At 38.6% G+C, this 19,670-nt stretch overlaps 2 protein-coding genes across 6 annotated transcripts; one reads left to right on the top strand and one right to left on the bottom strand.

Moving 5' to 3' along the window:
• The first annotated feature begins 618 nt into the window (after positions 1 to 618).
• On the top strand, positions 619 to 8,451 carry LOC127008219 (solute carrier family 35 member E1 homolog). The gene is made up of 6 exons (XM_050879942.1): positions 619 to 1,007; positions 3,038 to 3,108; positions 4,607 to 4,744; positions 5,259 to 5,384; positions 6,172 to 6,417; positions 6,670 to 8,451. Exons 1-6 carry the CDS (start codon positions 683 to 685, stop codon positions 6,952 to 6,954), a joined length of 1,191 nt encoding a protein of 396 aa, XP_050735899.1. The 5' UTR covers positions 619 to 682; the 3' UTR covers positions 6,955 to 8,451.
• On the bottom strand, positions 8,281 to 18,970 carry LOC127008220 (protein jim lovell-like). Of its 5 annotated transcripts, none has more exons than XM_050879944.1 (9): positions 18,812 to 18,970; positions 16,899 to 16,990; positions 16,229 to 16,402; positions 15,686 to 15,778; positions 15,352 to 15,482; positions 14,464 to 14,710; positions 14,087 to 14,205; positions 13,522 to 13,624; positions 8,281 to 13,333 (listed from the first exon to the last, which is right to left on the bottom strand). In XM_050879944.1, the coding sequence occupies exons 2-9, from the start codon at positions 16,986 to 16,988 to the stop codon at positions 13,310 to 13,312; spliced, it is 981 nt and encodes a 326-aa protein (XP_050735901.1). In that variant the 5' UTR covers positions 16,989 to 16,990; positions 18,812 to 18,970; the 3' UTR covers positions 8,281 to 13,309. The 5 variants fall into 5 exon arrangements, with proteins under 5 accessions (XP_050735901.1, XP_050735900.1, XP_050735902.1 ...); XM_050879943.1 differs by having other exon boundaries at positions 18,734 to 18,935; XM_050879945.1 differs by having other exon boundaries at positions 18,797 to 18,930.
• Positions 18,971 to 19,670: the final 700 nt, after the last annotated feature.

Here is a 19,670-nt window from a genome sequence, read left to right as displayed (position 1 = left end):
TTTCTGCACGATTTGAAATGGTTTTGTGTTTTTAATAATTCTAACCTTCACATTTTAAATATTATGTTACGCGTTCTTATTATGCAGACACCTTTCAAGGGGTCACTTCGACACTCCCGCACACTCCGGCCATGTCTAGAGCAAGGATCCTTGGGGTGGCTGACTCCCCCAGCGGCGGGCCGTTGCCCGCTCATCGACATATTTGTATTAAATTGCATTGAATTGCACTGTGTAAGATGTAAAAATAAATAAAGAAAGAAAAAAAGGGCATATGGGTGCAGTTGGAGGAAGAGTTAATTCTTCCTCCAAGGGTGCAGTGTGCGCGGGAGCGCCAAAATTTGTTGAGTGAGCCCTTGAAAGGGGTCCGCGCGACCGTTCTCACCGCTAGTGAGGCAGTGAGAGGAGTACAGTTGGTAAATAATTATGCATACTGGCCCTGACCACGCACTATGACTCCATGAAATCAAATCAATCAGTTATAATAGTTTCAACCCCTGAACTGAGACAGACACAGTTTGTGAAAGCCATACAAATCACCTATTTCTATCCCGTCTCACTGCAACAGTCGCTGAGGAAAATAAATAAATGACGGCCCGGTAACTCGAGGAGAGAGAGGAAATCCCCGCATCAGCTGAGCCGTCTGAGTGTTGATGACGTCAGCTGTCAGTGCTCAGTGGCCAACATGGCAGAGGAGAAAGAAGGCGGGGAGGTTGTGCGTGTGATATTACTATGTGCCGCGTGGTATTTGATAAGCTCGGGCAACAATGTGGTGGGGAAGACCCTCCTCAACGAGTTCCCGTACCCCATGACGGTCACTATGGTGCAGCTGGTGTCCATAGCGATCTTCAGCAGTCCAGTGTTACGGTGGATGCGTGTGCGGCCTCGCTCGGACATAAGTTGGAGTTATTATAAGCGAATTATTATTCCTTTAGCGTTCGGGAAGTTCCTAGCGTCGGTGTTCTCGCACGTTAGTATATGGAGGGTGCCCGTCTCTTACGCCCACACAGGTAACTACTACACACACACACACACACAGACCTCACCTGCCCGCCAACCTTGCATGCCTTCCCTATCCTTATTACCCTGTATTTATTTATTTTTTAATCAAAGGTATAGCAAGAAGAGGAAGTGAGTTAATTAATAGAGAAGATGAAAGAATGTAGAGTTGTATGGTGTAGGTTGATTAATATATATATATATATATATATATATATATATATATATATACCGTATATATATATATATATATATATATATATATATATATATATATATATATATATATATATATATATATATATATATATATATATATATATATATATATATATATATATATATATATATATATATATAGTTGTTTATCAGGCACCTTATTTGTGTATTGATGGAATTGGCCCCCCTTCCCCACCTCCCCTAAAAAAATAGATTTGTCTAATGAGTTATGGTTAGTGTTACCTAGGTGGTTGCAATGTCCCCTGGTGGCCTAGGCAGTAGCCAAACTATTCCAACTGGTGGTGTTAAGTTATTTATCTAGTGGGAATAGGTTACCACTGTGATTCAATGAGTTACTTAGTGGTGATGGGTTACTCTCCTAAAGTAATGGTATAGGCAGTCGGGGGTGGATAGTTTAAGAATTAGTTTAGGATACTGAGTAGCTTTTTCCTACCGTACTAGTTTTTGCAGGGTAAAAATATTGAAAGGTAATATTAATCATTGAATGTTGCTGAGAGACAAAGAAAATATCCATCCAAATACTGCTTACTCCTGTGTAATAATTGTCTTAAATACTAATGGTCCTTACTAATTTAACTTTGCTTCCTGTTTTAGACCACTGATTTTCATGATCTATATTTTCCTTGATGTTTAATTAGAGAAGTGATATTTGTCATTTGTACAAGTGTTCGTTGTTTGATACATGAATATTTCCTTTAAAAAATATTGACGAGAATGAAGTTATGAATTAATTAGTACATCTATGGTAAAAAAAAAAAAAAAAAATAGGAAGAGCAGTCAGGAGTTATGATTTATCCTAGAACAAAGTGGTCCTGTTATCTAGAACTAGCTATACTATAATAAAATATTTAGTTTATTTCTAGATAGGGAAATAATTGTTTTACTTAAGCTCATTTGTCTGGTTAGTCACCAACATGTTGGCCTTTCCCCATCCAGTTATCAGAGAATAAGTCCAAAATAGAACAGAAAAGCCCAAACACCAGACATCCTGGCAATTATGATAATATATAATGATATATGATGATAATTAAATACATAAGAATGAGGTGTTGATGTTTTGCTGGAAGGAAGCTACAAATGTGTGTGTCATCATATCAAACCACAAAATATCATATTGGTATGGCTTATTTTACTTGACACAATCTCTCGCGTACTGTATTTGAAGAGTGGTAATCTATGAAACACGAATAACGCAGATACAGTACTAAAATTGCCTTTATTTTCAGTATTTCTCTTGAACTTTTCAAACAAACACTAATAATATACACTAAAAAAATAAAACAACCAGAAACAGTAAAACTTTGAGAGATCAAGGGAACAGAGGTTACAAATATATATACTGTGTTCATCCGTCTTTTAGTAACCACAAATCATACTCTTGCCTGGTATTCCTGTCACTAAAATACAGGTTAATATATTTATGTAAACTCCCTATGAGGGGCTCTATCTCCCTTTATCCCCTAAAGGTTTATTGTTTCATGTTTACCACTGTTCCAGTGTTTAGTACCTGCATCATATATGTGAAAAGATTCAGGAAAAATACTGATTCTGATAAATAATGTGCAGAACTGTAGAGTTGGTACATAACACAATATATAGAAAATTAGAGTATCGCCCTCTTGACAATTCCCTTATGAAGTAAATTTTAGAGAAAATCCCCTACCCATGTAACTGTAAATATGTACCTACATATACATACCCACATTTATAATTTTGATTTTGTGTGCAAGTTACTGAAGTGTATACACAACTTACCTAACTGAGGAAGCTTAATTAACACTATGGTTTGGTGTCTTTGCAGTGAAGGCCACCATGCCACTGTTCACTGTGTTGCTGGGGCGCTTCCTGCTGGGGGAGAGGCAGACCACTAAGGTGAGGGAGGCTGTGACCCTGTGACTATCACCAGTAATGTGCTACAGCAATATTTATTAACCCTTTCTGAGCCTAGCATGCCCTTCATTTAGTTTATTAGCACTTCACTACCCTATGGAGAAAAATTTTTTGCTCCTCAAGACCCCTTCAGTTACAGCCAAAGCTTGAGAGATTGACTTTTCCAGAGATAAGACTTTTCTAGGGGATTAAGTTTATTCTTTAATTGAATAGACAGCCTTGGAGGGTGTCAACTTTTACATATGATCAACTTTAACTCATTGTGGTATTTGTTTCCAAAGTGATTGTGGAAAATGATTGGGTAACACAAATAATATAATAATATTGAGAATAACAACTCAATTGTGAGCAATGGGTGTGAGACACAATTGCAAGGCCAGAATCATACTTTGGTCTTGCAGAATAGGAACTAATTATAGTTGCTGGAGGAAGCGCAACGATTTATACTACAATTATCAGAAAGAAAAGACTCAAAGGTATAGAGTTGCATGTGCAAAAGAGAAAAGACAAAAAGTTTTACTGCAAAGGAGTCTGCACATATCATTAAGAAGTAAATGCAACGTAGGCCACTGTCTTATTCAAAACTGCTTTTAGCAAAACACTTGGCAGCATGTCTACATGCCTACCACTGCTGTTGGAAATTTGCCAGATGTTGACTTTATGAACAGAGTATACTCCATTCTAATTAAAATTCAGGACAATATAAATATTTTCATGTACAAAATAGGGTGTTGCTCAATCATCATATGAATCCTATCATAAATCCTAAATTAGTTTGCTAAATTAGTTTAATTGCCATCAAGTGTAATTTCATCATCATTAAAATTCAATAAACTGACATTTCTCAAAGTCAATTTATGATCATTGAGTTCAGTACACTTCATAAATTTTGCTCAGTAGCATTTTACATGCCTCATATTTGAAGAATGAATGCCATACAGAATTTCTGAAGGCTGGTAGCAAGTGTAGCTAATAAAGTGTTATCTTACAGCCAAAGCTTGAGAGATTGACTTTTCCAGAGATAAGACTTTTCTAGGGGATTGAGTTTATTCTTTAATTGTATAGATAGCCTTGGAGGGTGTCAACTTTTACATATGATCAACTTTAACTCATTGTGGTATTTGTTTCCAAAGTGAACTTTAACTCATTGTGCTATTTGTTTCCAAAGTGATTGTGGAGAGTTTAATACACACACACACACATACATATATATATATATATATATATATATATATATATATATATATATATATATATATATATATATATATATATATATATATATATATATATATATATATATATATATATATATATATATATATATATATATATATATATATATATATATATATATATATATATATATATATATATATATATATATATATATATATATATATATATATATATATATATATATATATATATATATATGTGTGTGTGTGTGTGTGTGTATTAAGTCCTTCTCCCTTCACAGGTGTACTTCTCCCTGGTGCCTATCATCCTTGGGGTTGCTGTTGCCACCACCACAGAGTTGTCTTTTGACATGCTGGGCCTTGTGGCTGCCCTCATGTCCACCTGTGGCTTCTCTCTCCAAAACATATATTCAAAGAAGGTAAGTATAATTATACCTCAAGTGTTTTCTTATGTTAATAAAAAGATAACCCCTTGTATTAATTACAGTCTAGTAAAGGCTACAGAACTTACAAGTTAAGATTAGCCAGTTCCCCAGGATTCGATGGTATTATTATGGCTCTTAAATGTTTTTTGGCCCTGATGTATATTTTAATGCTTTGCATAACATTATCATGCATCCCAATAACTTTCTAGAGATGCATAGGTAAAGATGGCAGAATTTTATATTAAAAGGAGGAATTCCTTTTTGTTTCATTGCTACTCATTAAAAAGAATGGGCTACATAAAAATTAAGAAGGAAAGGACTGAGTAATAGATTATTTTTCCATCCCATTCATCCTCTTCTTTTGCATTGAATTGTTGTCCATCCTAACTTTTTTTTTTAAGACAGATAAAATAAAATAAATGTATACAATTCAGTTCAGTACAAGAGGATGAAACAATTCCTTAATTCTTCATCTTGTATATTTCCTTCCTTTCTTTACCTTGTACAGGTCCTGACAGACACTGGCTTGCACCACCTGCGGCTGCTGCACCTTTTGGGCTGCCTAGCGCTCTTTATGTTTCTCCCGGTGTGGGTGTTCACAGACGGACTCAGTATATTCCGGGATGAAACTCTGGTATGTCAACAATATTTACCCCAACCAACCAGCATTCCTTTATTAAACTTTTATATATATATATATATATATATATATATATATATATATATATATATATATATATATATATATATATATATATATATATATATATATACACAGTAGAACCCCATTTAGCACGAGAATTAGGTGGATGAACGCGGTCGAGCTAACTGAATTCGCGTTAATTGAATAAAGTAACCAATATGAAAAGAATTATTTGGTGCACATGTGGGTCTGACTTTTGGGTTTGATAATTACTCAAAATAATCACTCACCTTAAAAAAAAAAAAAACTACGATTGGCTGAGCTCTGAAAACACGCTTGTGATTCGCTGGGAGTCCGATGACGTCATTGCCGGCGCTCACCCGGTCAGCGGCCTCGCTGCCTTACGGCAGTATCACACTTGGACAACCGGCAAATCCAAATTTTCCGGGTCTGCGTCATTACTGACCTTTTCTTGGAGGGATATATCATATTGACATCTATTACAGTACTACCAAGCCTATTCCACTCATCCACCACTCTTTTAGAAAGTCAGGTTTAGCCTGTCTTTATTGAATTAGAGTGTAAACCCATTGCTGTCAGTCCTATCCCTCTCTTTTCCTTTCATTACCTTATTAACATCACCATTGTTAAAGCCTTTCAAGTTCTCCTGTACCCTTTGTCTTGAGGATACAATTTTATTCATTTAAACTTAACCTTGTAGGCTAAGTGGTGCTTAGTGTTGAAAGGATTAGAATGATGAAATTGCACTTTCCGTTAGATTGTGAGACGAGACCCCTGGGAGACCATCACATTACTGTTGCTAGATGGGGGACTCAGCTGGATGCAGAACCTTGTGGCATTCACTATTCTGCACCACGTCACACCCCTCACCTATGCTGTTGCAAGTGCCACCAAACGAATCTCAATCATCACCGTCTCTCTCCTCCTCCTGCGTAACCCTGTCACATTGCCCAATGTGGTGGGGATGTTCATGGCCATAATGGGTGTGCTGGGCTACAATAAGGTATGTCCTTCATGGTCCTTTGCATGTATTTGTTTGTTTTATAATTTTTAGGTATGCATCATTCCACTTGATACTCATATGTGATAATGAAGTAACTCCTACCACTGCTACTACTTTTCTAGGAAGTTACTCCTACTACAAATATATTTTGGGGGAAGTTACTCCTTTTATAACTTCTACTTTTTTAGTAAGTTATGCTAATAGGGTTATAAATATGAATGATTTCAGTGCTTTAATACTACTTTGTTTCAGGCAAAATATGATGCAAATAAAGCAAAGAAGAAAGCAGCACTTGTTCCTCTGAGTCAGGTGACCAGCTCCAAGCACCTCTACCACCCCCTGCAGCACCCACCCTTCCACCCCGCCTACATGTTCAATCATATGGATGCAGCCAGACAGGGGCCGTATCCAAGGCTTCCGAATGGCACCGCCCCTGTGCTTCAAACCTCCCTCCAGAATGGTCACATCCCTCCCTCTAAAACCAGCCACAGTCCTTCTCATGTCTCAAGAGCTAATGGCAGTATAGAAGCTATATGAAGTCACAATATGCTCTAGGGAAAGTATTTATAAATATATTTTTTTACAGAACATATTGAAAATATAACTTAGGTAACTCAAAGAAACCCAAGCAGTATTTTGCAGAGCACAAGTACAAGGGTCTGACCCTGATGATTGGGGACATTTGATTGAGGATGTTGCTAACAGACTGTGGTGCCTTTCAGTAGCAATTAGTGTGTTGATAATGGACTGTTAAGTTTTGATTATATTGAAATATTTATGTGTTCACATTTAGTCTGAGCTTAAATAAGCCAAAGGTGAAACCATTCAGCATGAGTCCCTCTAGATTTTCTAATGAATAATGATTCATATGAAACTTGTAACTGAACTGTTTAGAAACATGTAATGTATGATCTGCAACACCTCAGATAGAATGTGGACATTGGTTAATTGCCATATTAATGGTGGTCTTTCAACAACACATATTAAAACATTGACACTGTTAGAACTGTGATGTGCTGTATGCGCACTACCCAAAGTATATTCTCAAAATGCTCTCATGGAAGTTAAAATAAAATTTCCCAACAGAGCACCTGTGTCATAAAACTGCTCAAAGATGACTGTTGTAAAATATGTTTATGAAGTGCTACTTAGAATGACAATTTAAAAGCAAAGTACTGAAGAAAATAAGAATTTGTTGCAACTCTTACATGAACATCCATACATGGCAACTGAGGACTCCATCCTGTAACAATAGCTGAGTTGACAGCACAGCTGTCATTTGCATCTTTTTCTTTTCTGACTCTGCCCTCCAGAGCTTCTATAGTAGAGTGGCCATCACAGAATCTCAATATTTCATTTCTGTCCACTCTATGCTCAAGTCCCTTTCCCTTTCCAGTCTCCCTAAAATATCCTAGAACTGTCATTTTTATATTATGGGGGGGGTCATCATGTCATTAGCACTGACAATAAGAGCTCTTTGGTTGTGATGCCAACCTTCCCTTGTCCTTGTACTGCTCTATGACCCAGTCATGTTTCTGTAAATACTGACCGCCCTCAGGCTACTAATAAATTATTTTTGTTAAAATTATTGATAAATTATTTATGAAAGAAAATGTGAGTGTGTGTATGTGTGTGAAAGCTGTGTGTTTAGTACCAATTATGATTACTATTACTCTCCTTCGAGTGATGAATGTCTATAATTTGAACAAAACATGTTATTTTAGGAGAGAGGTCTTCCAAGTTTGTCAGTTCTCTGTTTCTGATTACTTTTAGTTGCTTAATTTATAAGTGGAAATGGAAAACAATGTATAAGGATTTTACTTATGCTTAGGAAGTTAAGTAGATCCTTGAATACACATCAAGCTTTAAGCCATTTTTTATTCATTTTTTTAGTCATGCTAATCAGTATACACCATTTTATCACCAACCATGAAAAAGTCTGTAATCCACTAAGAGAAAAGCACTGTACTACCTATCTCAAAAAATCTCACTTTGTAAATCAAAGTTCCTGAAACATAAAATATTACTTCAAGAGCTGTATCTTTAAAATATCCTTACTATCCTTACTTACTTTCCTCATTCAAATTAAATCTCAATTGTAGGCAGTTAGTAAAACCATTTTTCAAGCTTTCCATCTCAACAACAAATGAATCTGAGGTGAGAAGCCTGGGCATGTCCCCTCAACCACATCTTGAAGAAATGGGACCCAAACAAAGCAGTAAAAGCATCGATTTAACCTGGTAGCAGCGATGGGCCAAATTTGTGGCTTCACCGTGTAGCAGTGACGGGCCAAATTTGTGCCATGATATTTATCCCCCAAAATAGATGATGCATAATCTGATCACAAATGCTTTGATATATATTATGAAATGGTTTGTGTGAGGGGTGATTTTTTTTCATTTTTCTCACTTGGAGGGACCATTAAGAAACATGATCCTCGCTGCTGTCGGGTTAAACTTTACTTCAACAATTTACCTAAATAGGAATTAATAATTTTTACAGGCAACTATGGCTATACAACTATGATCTGTCTGTCATTGGTGGTGCAACCACATGACCACAATGCAGCAGAGTGGTTGTAGAATCACATGATCGTAATGCAGCACAGTGGTAGTGTAATCATGAGATAACTATGCCACACAGTGGTGGTGTGATCACATGCTTGAGCTGCAGCACCATAGTGGTGTGATCACATGATCACTAAAGCCGTGTCCACACTATTGAGCATGCTCGACGGGCAAACAGTGATACCAGATCCCGTTCCAATACATAAGAAAGGAGGGTGAGTGGCAGGCACGAAGGTGATGTCAGAAGCGAGGAGACTGCGGGCAAACGAGCGGGCAACTGTCTGTGAGTGAGTTTGAAGGAAACACCAGAAACTGTTTCGACTGGTATGATGCGAAACACTAAACGTTTCCTCGGAATTAAGTAGGAATCTATCTCACATTCAAAGTGTTATGTGCATATCAGCATGTCTGGCGGTCCTTCTACAAGTGTACCTGAAGGAGGAAACTTTCAGTGGTCCAAGCAAGATACAGTATGAATAATTGATATGTACCGTCAAAAACCTTGCTTGTGGAACATAAAAAGCGCTGATTATAAGGACAGAAATAAACGTGTAGTAGCCCTTACAGCAATAACAAGGGAAATACAAAAGAAGTACGCATCCGTTATCTTTGCGGATATAAAAAAGAAACTAGATACTTTGCGAAATCAGTACAGGCGTGAAACTGAACCATGAACCTGTATTTGACACCACTCATCAGTTTACAACTTTGCCCGCCTGTCTTTGCCCGGTGAAGGAGTAGATATTGTGGGCTAAACTACATCTGGTAGCACTGTTTGTTGCCAGATCCCTGCCTGTGGTTTTCCCGCTTCTGACGTCATCAACCCTCATTCTCACTACCTATTGTGATCCGGTATCACTGTTTGCCCATCGAGCATGCTCGATAGTGTGGACACGGCTTAAGCCACACAGGAAGGCATTCCCTACCCATGTTAGGCTCAGTTTCTTTCTGCAACCAAACACGTCCATCATTTTCCTGTTTCTTTAGCCACAAAGTGTGTGTTTTATTTGTCTTGTAACTGTTGTAGTGACAATGGCATCTGAGCATTGGGGAAGTGGGTTAACCAGTGCCCAGGATACTTCAGTTTCTTTATATTTTTAAAATTATTGCAAATAAACACTTGAGGTTTTGTAGGGGTCTTTTTTACAATTGATTCTTCAATATTTTTGAGTGGCAAGAATCATATTCCTATTAATGCTGTTATAATGCTACTGAAATACAATCAATTATTTTTATGACTAATTGTAAGGAATGCAACCCAATCATATAATGAGGGATACACATACAAAACATCTATGGCTAGTCAGGTAACAAGTCAACTCTCTTGACTGAGTTGTGAGTCATGCTTCATGCTGCAGGTGATGTCTGGTGACTACAAACACACTGACAGCTTTCAATATGTAGCACCAGCATAACATGGTCAGAAGTATAAATCATGAAATGACTAATCCATTCAGATAAGGAATTCTATCATCAATTTGAAATACACTATAAGGTGACCAATGTACCATGGTGGTGACAAATATGTCAAAGTAATCTCTTAACGCCTTACCAAGATCATTACTATTATTGACCACTGTTGATCACCCGAGTCAACTAGGGTGATGAGGTTTGGAGAGCCCACTTGTGTCTTACGACACAAAATTAATTAGGTGCCAGAAAACAATACTGCATGTGCTGTCATCTGGCAGGGTAAGGTTAATGCCATGCTCAGAAAACAATTTTTTTTTGCTGACCAAAGCAGCTACGGTCCCCCTGGGGATGGGAGGCAGGAGGATGAGGTCCCAGTAGTTACTCATAGATTGGTCCTCTGAGCTCAACAGAGAACTCATTCCAGGTCAGTACTGGCTGGTGATCATGGGTCCAGCACATGATCAGAGCAAGGGTGAATGCCACTCTTTTCAGATAACCACTTATTTGATATGTCTCTATTTTGACAAATCAGATCCTGGCCAAATACAGATGCCAGTTGCAATATTGTAATACTTTTTAACATCCAGTATCACAGTGCACAAGGATGCTTGCTTCAAGCAGGGAGGAAGGTGGAGGAGTTCCTCCTGAAACATGTTCAGCCTAAGGTACGTACGTGTGTGGCACTTGGTGGTAAGAACAGGTTAGCTATCATGTGCAAAGATGCTTTCAATGTGATACCACTTGAGGTTTTATCAACTCAAGAAGCAGAATACTCATGGTACAGTAATTCTTATGGAATTATTTCAATAAACTAACACTAACTCTTATAGTAGGATATAGATAAAATACTGGATAGGGTTTGAGGAAGTTTACCTCAGCATCATGCTATAAGAATACTGTATGTAAAAATAGAGAAATTGAAATTAGATTCTCTGCGGTCAATTAACCCTTAAACGACGGCCATCATTGATTTAACCAAATCCACCGGCCCACTGGATTAATCAGACTCTTGTGCACTCCAAATTTCTGACGTTCTGCCCAATTTTTGTGGGTTCTGTCACTTGTTGTGTTTTATAGCAGTAAGTCTGACTCTCAGATTTGAGAAAATATCATTAGTCCTAACTGAGCTGCCATTGAAGCCACACCAAGCACCCCCCAAGAAAAACAAAGAAAATAAAGGAAATTACATTGACGAATTAGGGCGAAAGGACATAATAGAAAGTGAAGATTATTCTGAGTGCAGTGACAGTACATTGTGAGCAGTTACAGCAGTAGTGGGAGTGAGGTAGAGAATGATGATGTTGCCATTTGAAACAGTAATCTCTTAACCCAGCAAGGGCTTCTGTCGTAAGTGCAGGTAAGAAGGACGAGTCAGGCATGTGTTCACACTGTTCTCATTCTCCTCATCCCTCACCACAACACCCTTTCCCCTCACCACCCAGTTGACAAAGTGCATCTGCCTGGAGTAATCAATTGATTAGGGCATGCAATCACAGCCCCCGCATCCTCCTGGAGTACTATTTTGTGCCAGCAGCTCACACAGCTAGCTGTATTTTACACCCTCTTACATGACATAATTTGGATTTCACTCCTATGTTCATATTATACAATATGAATAACACCCCCCCCTCAAAAAAATAAGCAGCTGTTTCTTAATTGGCTTCAAGAACATTCGACAAAAACAATAGCAGTCATTTAAGGGTTAAGATAAGTACACTTAGAAGTTGTTTTTACAAACTAGTTTCTGCATATGCAATATGTCAACAATACAACAAGGACAATATTTTTTTGTTAACTTACAAACAGAGAAATCAACCTATACCTCCTCTGAATATATTATTTGGCAGCTGAGAGGAATACACTTTGACAGATTTTCAGCAGGGAAGCCAAACCATAAAATTATGTGCATAATTACACTAAATCCAGACCCTGCCATAATGGATGGTACATGTCTCTCTCAATGTAGAGAGTCGAGCAGACTCCATTAGAGAACAAAGTGGACACAGTTTTTTCCCCAACATAACAGCATTACAAACCTGAATCTATGGTCTTTTTAATAAACATACGGTATGAGCATTAGGAATACCTAGGTACAATAGTGGGAACTCTGCTTGCCAGCTCAAACATTAGGTCCACCCATGATTTGGGGAAAACCCTCTAACTCTACTCTTGGCAGCAAACCTTCGCAAGAGCACATAGCAGCATGGAAAGGGGCTGATAAAATCAAGTAAAGTGCTGATGTAACAGATTGGACTTGTTGGTGAGCAGGGGCCAGAATAAACACAGCAAGGGAGTAAGAATGAACACAGGAGCAGTGTCAAGTATCCACTGTCTAAATACAATCAACTCAATGTGATGCTAAAATAAACTTAAAAAGATGCAATCAAATAAAATGCAAAAAATAAACCAAGAGATGACAGAATCTAACACATGTGGTCTGAGCACTTCTACAGATTACACATAATTGTAGGGATTTCAGTCACACACTTTTTTCCCTGGTCCTGGTATTGTACTGTATTGTAATGGTGCTATAATTACTACCTAACTGTTGTAGTTTACTAATCAATCTGTAAACTAAACTTTCCCTTTTCTCTCTCAAACTATGCTTAACCCAGTAGCAGTAACCTAAGCGAATTTATTTAAATTAATGATAAAAAATCATTACTCACGCAAATCATTATATAATAGATAACAACGCATTTGTAATCAAGCTGCTACCGGGTTAAAGACAAACAAATACATCTAGATTTAGTTGTTTAGTAGTCATTTACAGAAGAAACTACCCACCTACCATCCCACTAACTATAGCAATACATTCATTAACGTTAAGAAACTAATATCATGATTTAATGGCACTCACCACTTTCAGACATGCACATGCTCAGATATAACAATCAATTCCTTAGTGCTTGCTATTTCTTTCTCTGCAACTTGAGCTGAAATGAAAAATGTCAATTACCATCTGAAGCACGAGACATACTGCTGGACATCAGGCTAAAGCTCTGTGGTCCTTATGAAGTCATGGATTTTGTATAAGAATAATGTTGTTGGCATTTTTTTTTATATATCTTTTGTTTACCCTTTAGTATGTCTCATTTATAGAAAAGAAGAAAAACAGACTTACTATGGCCTTATTCTCCTTAGATAGGAGATATTCTTGGTACCACTCGATTAGACGCTCCAAAGTTTTATCCCTCGCGTTGATATTGTATTTCTCCAAGACATACCTGGGGGAGGAAAATTTCAGCTAAGACAGAGATCATTTTTGACTAATTTAAGAATGATGAAACTGAAATCACAAACCCTTCAGCCCCACCGCATCCTTCATCCTCCACCTTGAGCAAAAGTGGCCACTAATTTCACCACTGAATTACATTTCAACTTCTTTAACATCAAAATAAGTTCTTAAGTGAAGGAATAGGTATTTTCTAACAAAATACAACAATAATTCAGCAACAACTTCAAGAATGGGGTTAGAGTTTGGGATCAAGTTGGTTTGGCAGCAACAACAGTTAAAACAATAGGTTGGGACTGGTCACTGTAATTGTATTTTTAGCTCATCCTCTATAAGATAAATGCTTCCATCAGGTAGAGGTCCTTCACTAATAATAATGTTTATGAGTCAGGAGCTAATCTATCAGTTCACTAAGATAACCTCAACTTCACTTTGACAAATGAAATATACACACCTTTTGGTATCCTGCATTCCGTGGTTGACAGCGAAGGCACCTATGTCGACTTTGTCCCTGATGGTGGTCAGGTAGCTTTTGAGTGGTGAGGGTGTCGTCTTTTTGGAAGGAACAACCCCCTTATCATTGCAGGTAGGTAGGAAGGAAAATGGTAAAATGCCATTATATAATTTGTTTTTTCATTAATAAAGAAATAAAAATTTGTATAAATTCTCAAATTACTAAAAACATGTACTTTAAACTGTTCTATCTTTCTCCTGTGAAATTACTAAGTGACAATAAATACTGACAAGTAAGGAATATGCAGCAGTTCAAAATTTTCTTTCCATATAAGTATCTGTGAGGGAATGCTGAGGACAAGACCCACTAACACTCACCCTTGTTCCTATGGTTCTTTTCTGAGGGGAGCCAAGTTGACGCGGTCTTCCTCTCGGTCGCCCAGTTGTACTTTGTCTTCTTAGCCGCATATCCTTGCCTTCACCATTCTTCCTCACTTTTGACTCCATCTTCTCTTCCTCTTCCTCCTCATCTACCATAGTTCCTTTACCCACCTCCTCCTCCTCCTCTTCTACAGTCTGTTGCCCATTTGTACATGAGAGGACAGAGATATCCATACTAGAAGTGCTGGAAGACAACAATGGGAATGCTGTAATTAAGAAATAAAGGCTGATGGACCTGAGACCAACAATTAGAAACAGAAATGTGAGGTTAACTACAGGGTTCCTAGCATTTCTACTCTTTCTTTTATTTTGGATCTAGTATATTACTATTTAGTATATTATACGCCTCCGTGGTCTAGTGGTCAGCATGCCTGGCTTCTACTCCGCGGGCCTGGGTTCGAATCCCAGCCCGGGCAGTCGGCGTGCAGCTCACCTAGCTGTTCATCCTCCCTCTTGGGCTGGTCGATAAATGGGTACCTGGGGAAGGTAAACTGTGGTAACCCGGATGTCTCACTGGCCCTGTGTCCCGGGGTAATGGACTCCCTCCCACCACAGGCTCAAGGGCCAATGTTACGGAGATGAGCACCAAGGCCACGCGCTGCTACAGCGTATGCCCCCAACTTTACATTTACCTTTTATATTACTATCACTCTAGTTGTCTGCTACTATTACTTCTACAATTGATCACAGTACTTAACTACACTATTCAAGGTCCTATTGCATTAGTTACACACACAAGATCTATGAAATGTTAAAAAAGAAGAGGGTATTCATGTCAGCAACACAGGCACTATGCTCCCAGTAAAGGTACTTCACCACACATACCTAGTGGGGATGGAAGTGAAGGGTAGGGTGTTGGTGCCGGTGAGGGGAAGTCCATGGGGGAAAGCCAGAGGAGTGATGGAATTGCAATTCTCATTAGGACTGGACAGTGTTGAGGAAACTGGCATCATGATCTGTGGGTAGGTGGGTAGACAATCTGTGGCACATCTTAAAACACATCATCCTCACCCCCTTCTTCTACACCATCATCAACCATTAATAACTGACTGCCAAATGAAAACCTTTCCTAAAACATTCTATTTCTGTCAGATGTTATCATTCTCAACAGAAAAAAGAAAGAAAAAAACCCTACCAGGTAAAGGAAGCCCTACCATACCTGTGTGAGCCCCTTGATCTTGAGTGCCTGTCCCAACACCACCAGCTGCTGCAGGCGATGCTGAGGGATGTGCACTTGTCCTCTGTAGATGAACTGGAGCATATTGGGTAAATTATTAGCATTGCCGGTCACTATCATTGAAGTCTTGCTACAATATCTAAGACAACCATTTTCACCACTGTTATGTTTAAAGCAGGAACAATCACTCAACCACTTGTTAGATTTTAAAGGGTTTAATATATTTTTACTTTTATTATGTGGTTTGGTAATGGGCTTTTTTTTTTATAGATTTTTAATGGTTTTGCTATTTTGGGGTTATATTTCTTTTGTTGTGACTTGGTGCTCAGTTGATCATAAAAGACATCAACATTAACAGTGATTGTGTGATGTGTAAGAAAATCTAACCCATTTCTTACTCCAATACCATTAATTTAGCAAATTTTTTTTTTTTTTTTTCCTTTGGCCAGTCAACAGAAAAAAGAAAAAAAGGAAAAGCTGTGGATTCATCGGTGAGTCTCATGCACTGTCCCCAAGGTCACTTACCTCCATGAGCATGAGAACCAAGGAGCGTGGGGTGTTGAGGAGGAAGATGACAGGGTGTGGGTTATGTATTCGGGCAAACAAGTCCCTCAGGTAAGAGGAACACCCAGCCAGGACAACCCGGTGAGCACCCACCAACCCATCCTCACAGGCTATGCTGCAGTCCACAAATTCCTCCTGTGGTGAACAAGTGAAGAGTCATGTCAGTTGATTAATTCATGTTGGATTTTTTATTTGGTAAAGTATGAATATATAATATCTATCAAGAATGAACATTAATATCCAATGTGGTTGTTAATACATCAGTGAATATTAGTCATAGGCATATCTTTTTTAGGATAATCTTGTCAATGGAGTGACAGGAAAAGATTAAAAAAGCCACTAAGTGACATATGTGGGCCAGAAAAATATCTGAAGCCTTTTTTAATACTATATATGTCCAGAGTAAAATAATTAAGAGACAAGAAGCCATTTGCTGTGCATAGAAACTGGGGTCAGCAATAAAACTGTTTTAACTATGACAACATCAAGGAAACCAAACGAGAGAAAACAGAGTTTAAGAAAAAAGAAGCATAGGAAACAAGATGGAGACCACAACAGGAGAGAACTTATCATGGAGGTGCCACTACAATAACAAAACTACCCGCAAAACACCAGACCAAACCAGACTTACCTGCTCTCGGAGGGAGAAGAGAATGTCCCCGTAGTTGGTGAGGTGGTCATTCCAACGCAGCAAGTACTGGGAGTGGGCAGAGGAGGCCATGGCTATGCATAAGGAGGAAAGGAGATTAAAGCATGACACTGATAAAACTGAATTGACATCTTTTCTTCTATCGATATTCTATCGATATTTCCACGCTGACTGCTCTTCTGAACTTGCTAACTGCATGCCTCCCCCCCTCCCGCGGCCCCGCTGCACTCGACTTTCTACTCATGCTCATCCCTATACTGTCCAAACCCCTTATGCAAGAGTTAACCAGCATCTTCACTCTTTCATCCCTCACGCTGGTAAACTCTGGAACAATCTTCCTTCATCTGTATTTCCTCCTGCCTACGACTTGAACTCTTTCAAGAGGAGGGTATCAGGACACCTCTCCTTCCAACTGACCTATCTTTCGCCACCTCTTTGGATTCTTTTTAGGAGCAGCGAGTAGCGGCTTTTTTTATTAATGTTTACTTTTTTGTGCCCTTGAGCTGTCTCCTTTGCTGTAAAAAAAAAAAAAGAAAAAAAAAAAAAAAAAAATTTATCCAGTTGTATTGTACAGGATCTGGGATATGCTACATATCTATGCCTGTCTTCATTTCGATCCTGTTTGATTTGAGAACACTAAGCTTTATCAACTTCCTCTAATCCATACTAAACATCTATACTTCAAGTGGAAAGCTGTATTTATTGAAATCACTCTTGCATCTAGTCTTCCTCAGTTTGCTACTAATTTAGAAGTGATATGTTACTATCCTTAGTGGCAATAGATTATTATCTACAGTGGCAATAGGTTGTTATTTTAGTGACAATAAGTTACTATTTTAAAGCTGATAGCTTACTATTCACTTGGTTTACATGTCTCGGATAGTTTGATAAAACGTGGAGGGGTGGGACACGGATTCAGTGGTGGCCTTCCTCCACGATTTTGTAACTAGTTAGATGCCTTCCTTTCTGCATTTACCTCAAAATGTGTGCCCAGCAGATTCTGTTGTGTACAAGGTAGTTCTCTACTCCTAAAATTATGGATTACCTCCTCGGTAATTGTGGAGATTGACTCTGCGCCTCCAAAATACGACATTACGCCTCCATATTATAGTTAAGGGACGAAATACATGTCCCTCAACCATAATGTGAAGGCGAAAGTACTTAAAAGTAAAGAAAAGTCCTAATCCCCTTCCCCTAACGATCTTGGGGGACCCATGGGAAATTGGGGTTTATGGGTGGGGAGCCTATTTAAACTACTCCAACTGAACTTTACAAAACCTAACCTCTAATGGGGGGGATGCTTTGCCCTCCCTGGACCTCCCCCCCCCCCCCACATGTATGATGCGCCGGTAAAACTAGAGATGAGAGAGATCATGTGTGAGACCTTGGAAAGGTTATTATTCTTGTGAGGGCAATATTGGAGGCGCGTAGTGAATCTCCATATTTACCACATTTCCGCACTTTATTCAAAATATGAAGGTGCATGTGGTATTTTGAGAGGGTGGGACTAAACTTCTCATTTACTCTGTACCCTAAACTGCCAGAATGGGTCATGAACAGTGTCAGTATTAACCCTTTTAAAAATAACAAAACTACGTCTGTGGAAATCTAGGAGGCGGGAGAGAAGTATACAATCTCACCCATCCAGTATATATGGATGACTGGTTGAGTAGAAGAATGGTTGACTGGTTGAGTAGATGAATGGCTGACTGGATAAACTGTTGACTGAATACCTGACGTTTTGGCTGACTGGATAACACCCTGACAGCTCTTGACTATAATGTTGTGAATTTTTCTCTGGCTGTGCACAAACTCACCCATCCAGAATCTGTTGTAGGAAGGCGTAAGTATTAAACTGAGGTACAGGAAATACAGCACACCTTTACCCTTCGCACCTTTCAAATCTTCACTGAGGCGTCCAGTGCCGCAGGTCCCTTCAGAGGCTCGTATCGGCACTTATTTCCGTAACTTTAAATTCCGTTGTGTCGCCGTGGGAAGGACAGACCGCGGGCACTCGCTGTTTGACTTGTGTTGTCTTATTTTTATATTTTTTTTAACTATTTAATTTCCATATACTGGGTCATAAACGCTCTAAGAATGATAAAACTTTTGGATACATTGAAACTAATCAAAATTTTAATATATGTTTATATGTGTGATGCCACAAACAAATTTCGTGGTTGGATTTTGGGAACTTTTCTTAGTTTTAGCTACTCGACAATACACTAGGAATAAAATGCAGAGTTTCGGGATTCTTATTAAAGAGTACTGAACGTTTTACTCTAGCTCTTGCTGTACAGGTGACCCGATATTTTGCGCCCGCAGTTGTAGCGCAATTTTCAAATCGCGTTCACAGCAACTGCAACGGATGTCCCTCGGAGGGCTCTGAATGTGGGTTTATGCTGGAGTATCTTGAGCCTCTTGATGGATGACTGCCTGCCTTACCTATTAAGCTCAGACAGTTCCATTTCTTCTTGTTTAATGTCATCTCTTCTTGTTTACTGTCCTCATTTTCCCTTATGGGGTTGGACAGCTGAGTCTTTCCCACTTTAGACAATCATAAATATAATACTCTCTCTTCCCTGATGTTCATCCATATCATGTCTTAATCCACATACCGTCTCCGGGTCTTCCAGCTAGTCTCCTTTCTTTGACATCCACCTCCATAGCTCTTATGAGTATATGGCCCTCCTCGCCTCCTCTAGATGTGCCCACATCATCTCAACTTTGCCTCCTCAGTACACTCAACATATC

The sequence above is a fragment of the Eriocheir sinensis genome, chromosome 37, assembly GCF_024679095.1.
Source record: "Eriocheir sinensis breed Jianghai 21 chromosome 37, ASM2467909v1, whole genome shotgun sequence".
Taxonomy (NCBI): domain Eukaryota; kingdom Metazoa; phylum Arthropoda; class Malacostraca; order Decapoda; family Varunidae; genus Eriocheir; species Eriocheir sinensis.
The sequence above is the reverse complement of the archived record's forward strand: the minus strand, read 5'-3'. Positions and strand labels throughout refer to the sequence as shown.

Excerpts from the sequence above, each read along its gene's own strand:
- LOC127008220 (XM_050879943.1), bottom strand. Across the intron at positions 15,779-16,228 it reads TGGTTCTCATGCTCATGGAG|TTCATCTACAGAGGACAAGT; the intron begins GTAAGTGACCTT and ends AATATGCTCCAG. Across the intron at positions 15,483-15,685 it reads AGATCAAGGGGCTCACACAG|ATCATGATGCCAGTTTCCTC; the intron begins GTATGGTAGGGC and ends ACCTACCCACAG.
- LOC127008219 (XM_050879942.1), top strand. The coding sequence starts at position 683 with ATGGCAGAGGAGAAAGAAGGCGGGGAGGTTGTGCGTGTGATATTACTA. Across the intron at positions 1,008-3,037 it reads CGTCTCTTACGCCCACACAG|TGAAGGCCACCATGCCACTG; the intron begins GTAACTACTACA and ends GTGTCTTTGCAG. Across the intron at positions 6,418-6,669 it reads GTGTGCTGGGCTACAATAAG|GCAAAATATGATGCAAATAA; the intron begins GTATGTCCTTCA and ends ACTTTGTTTCAG.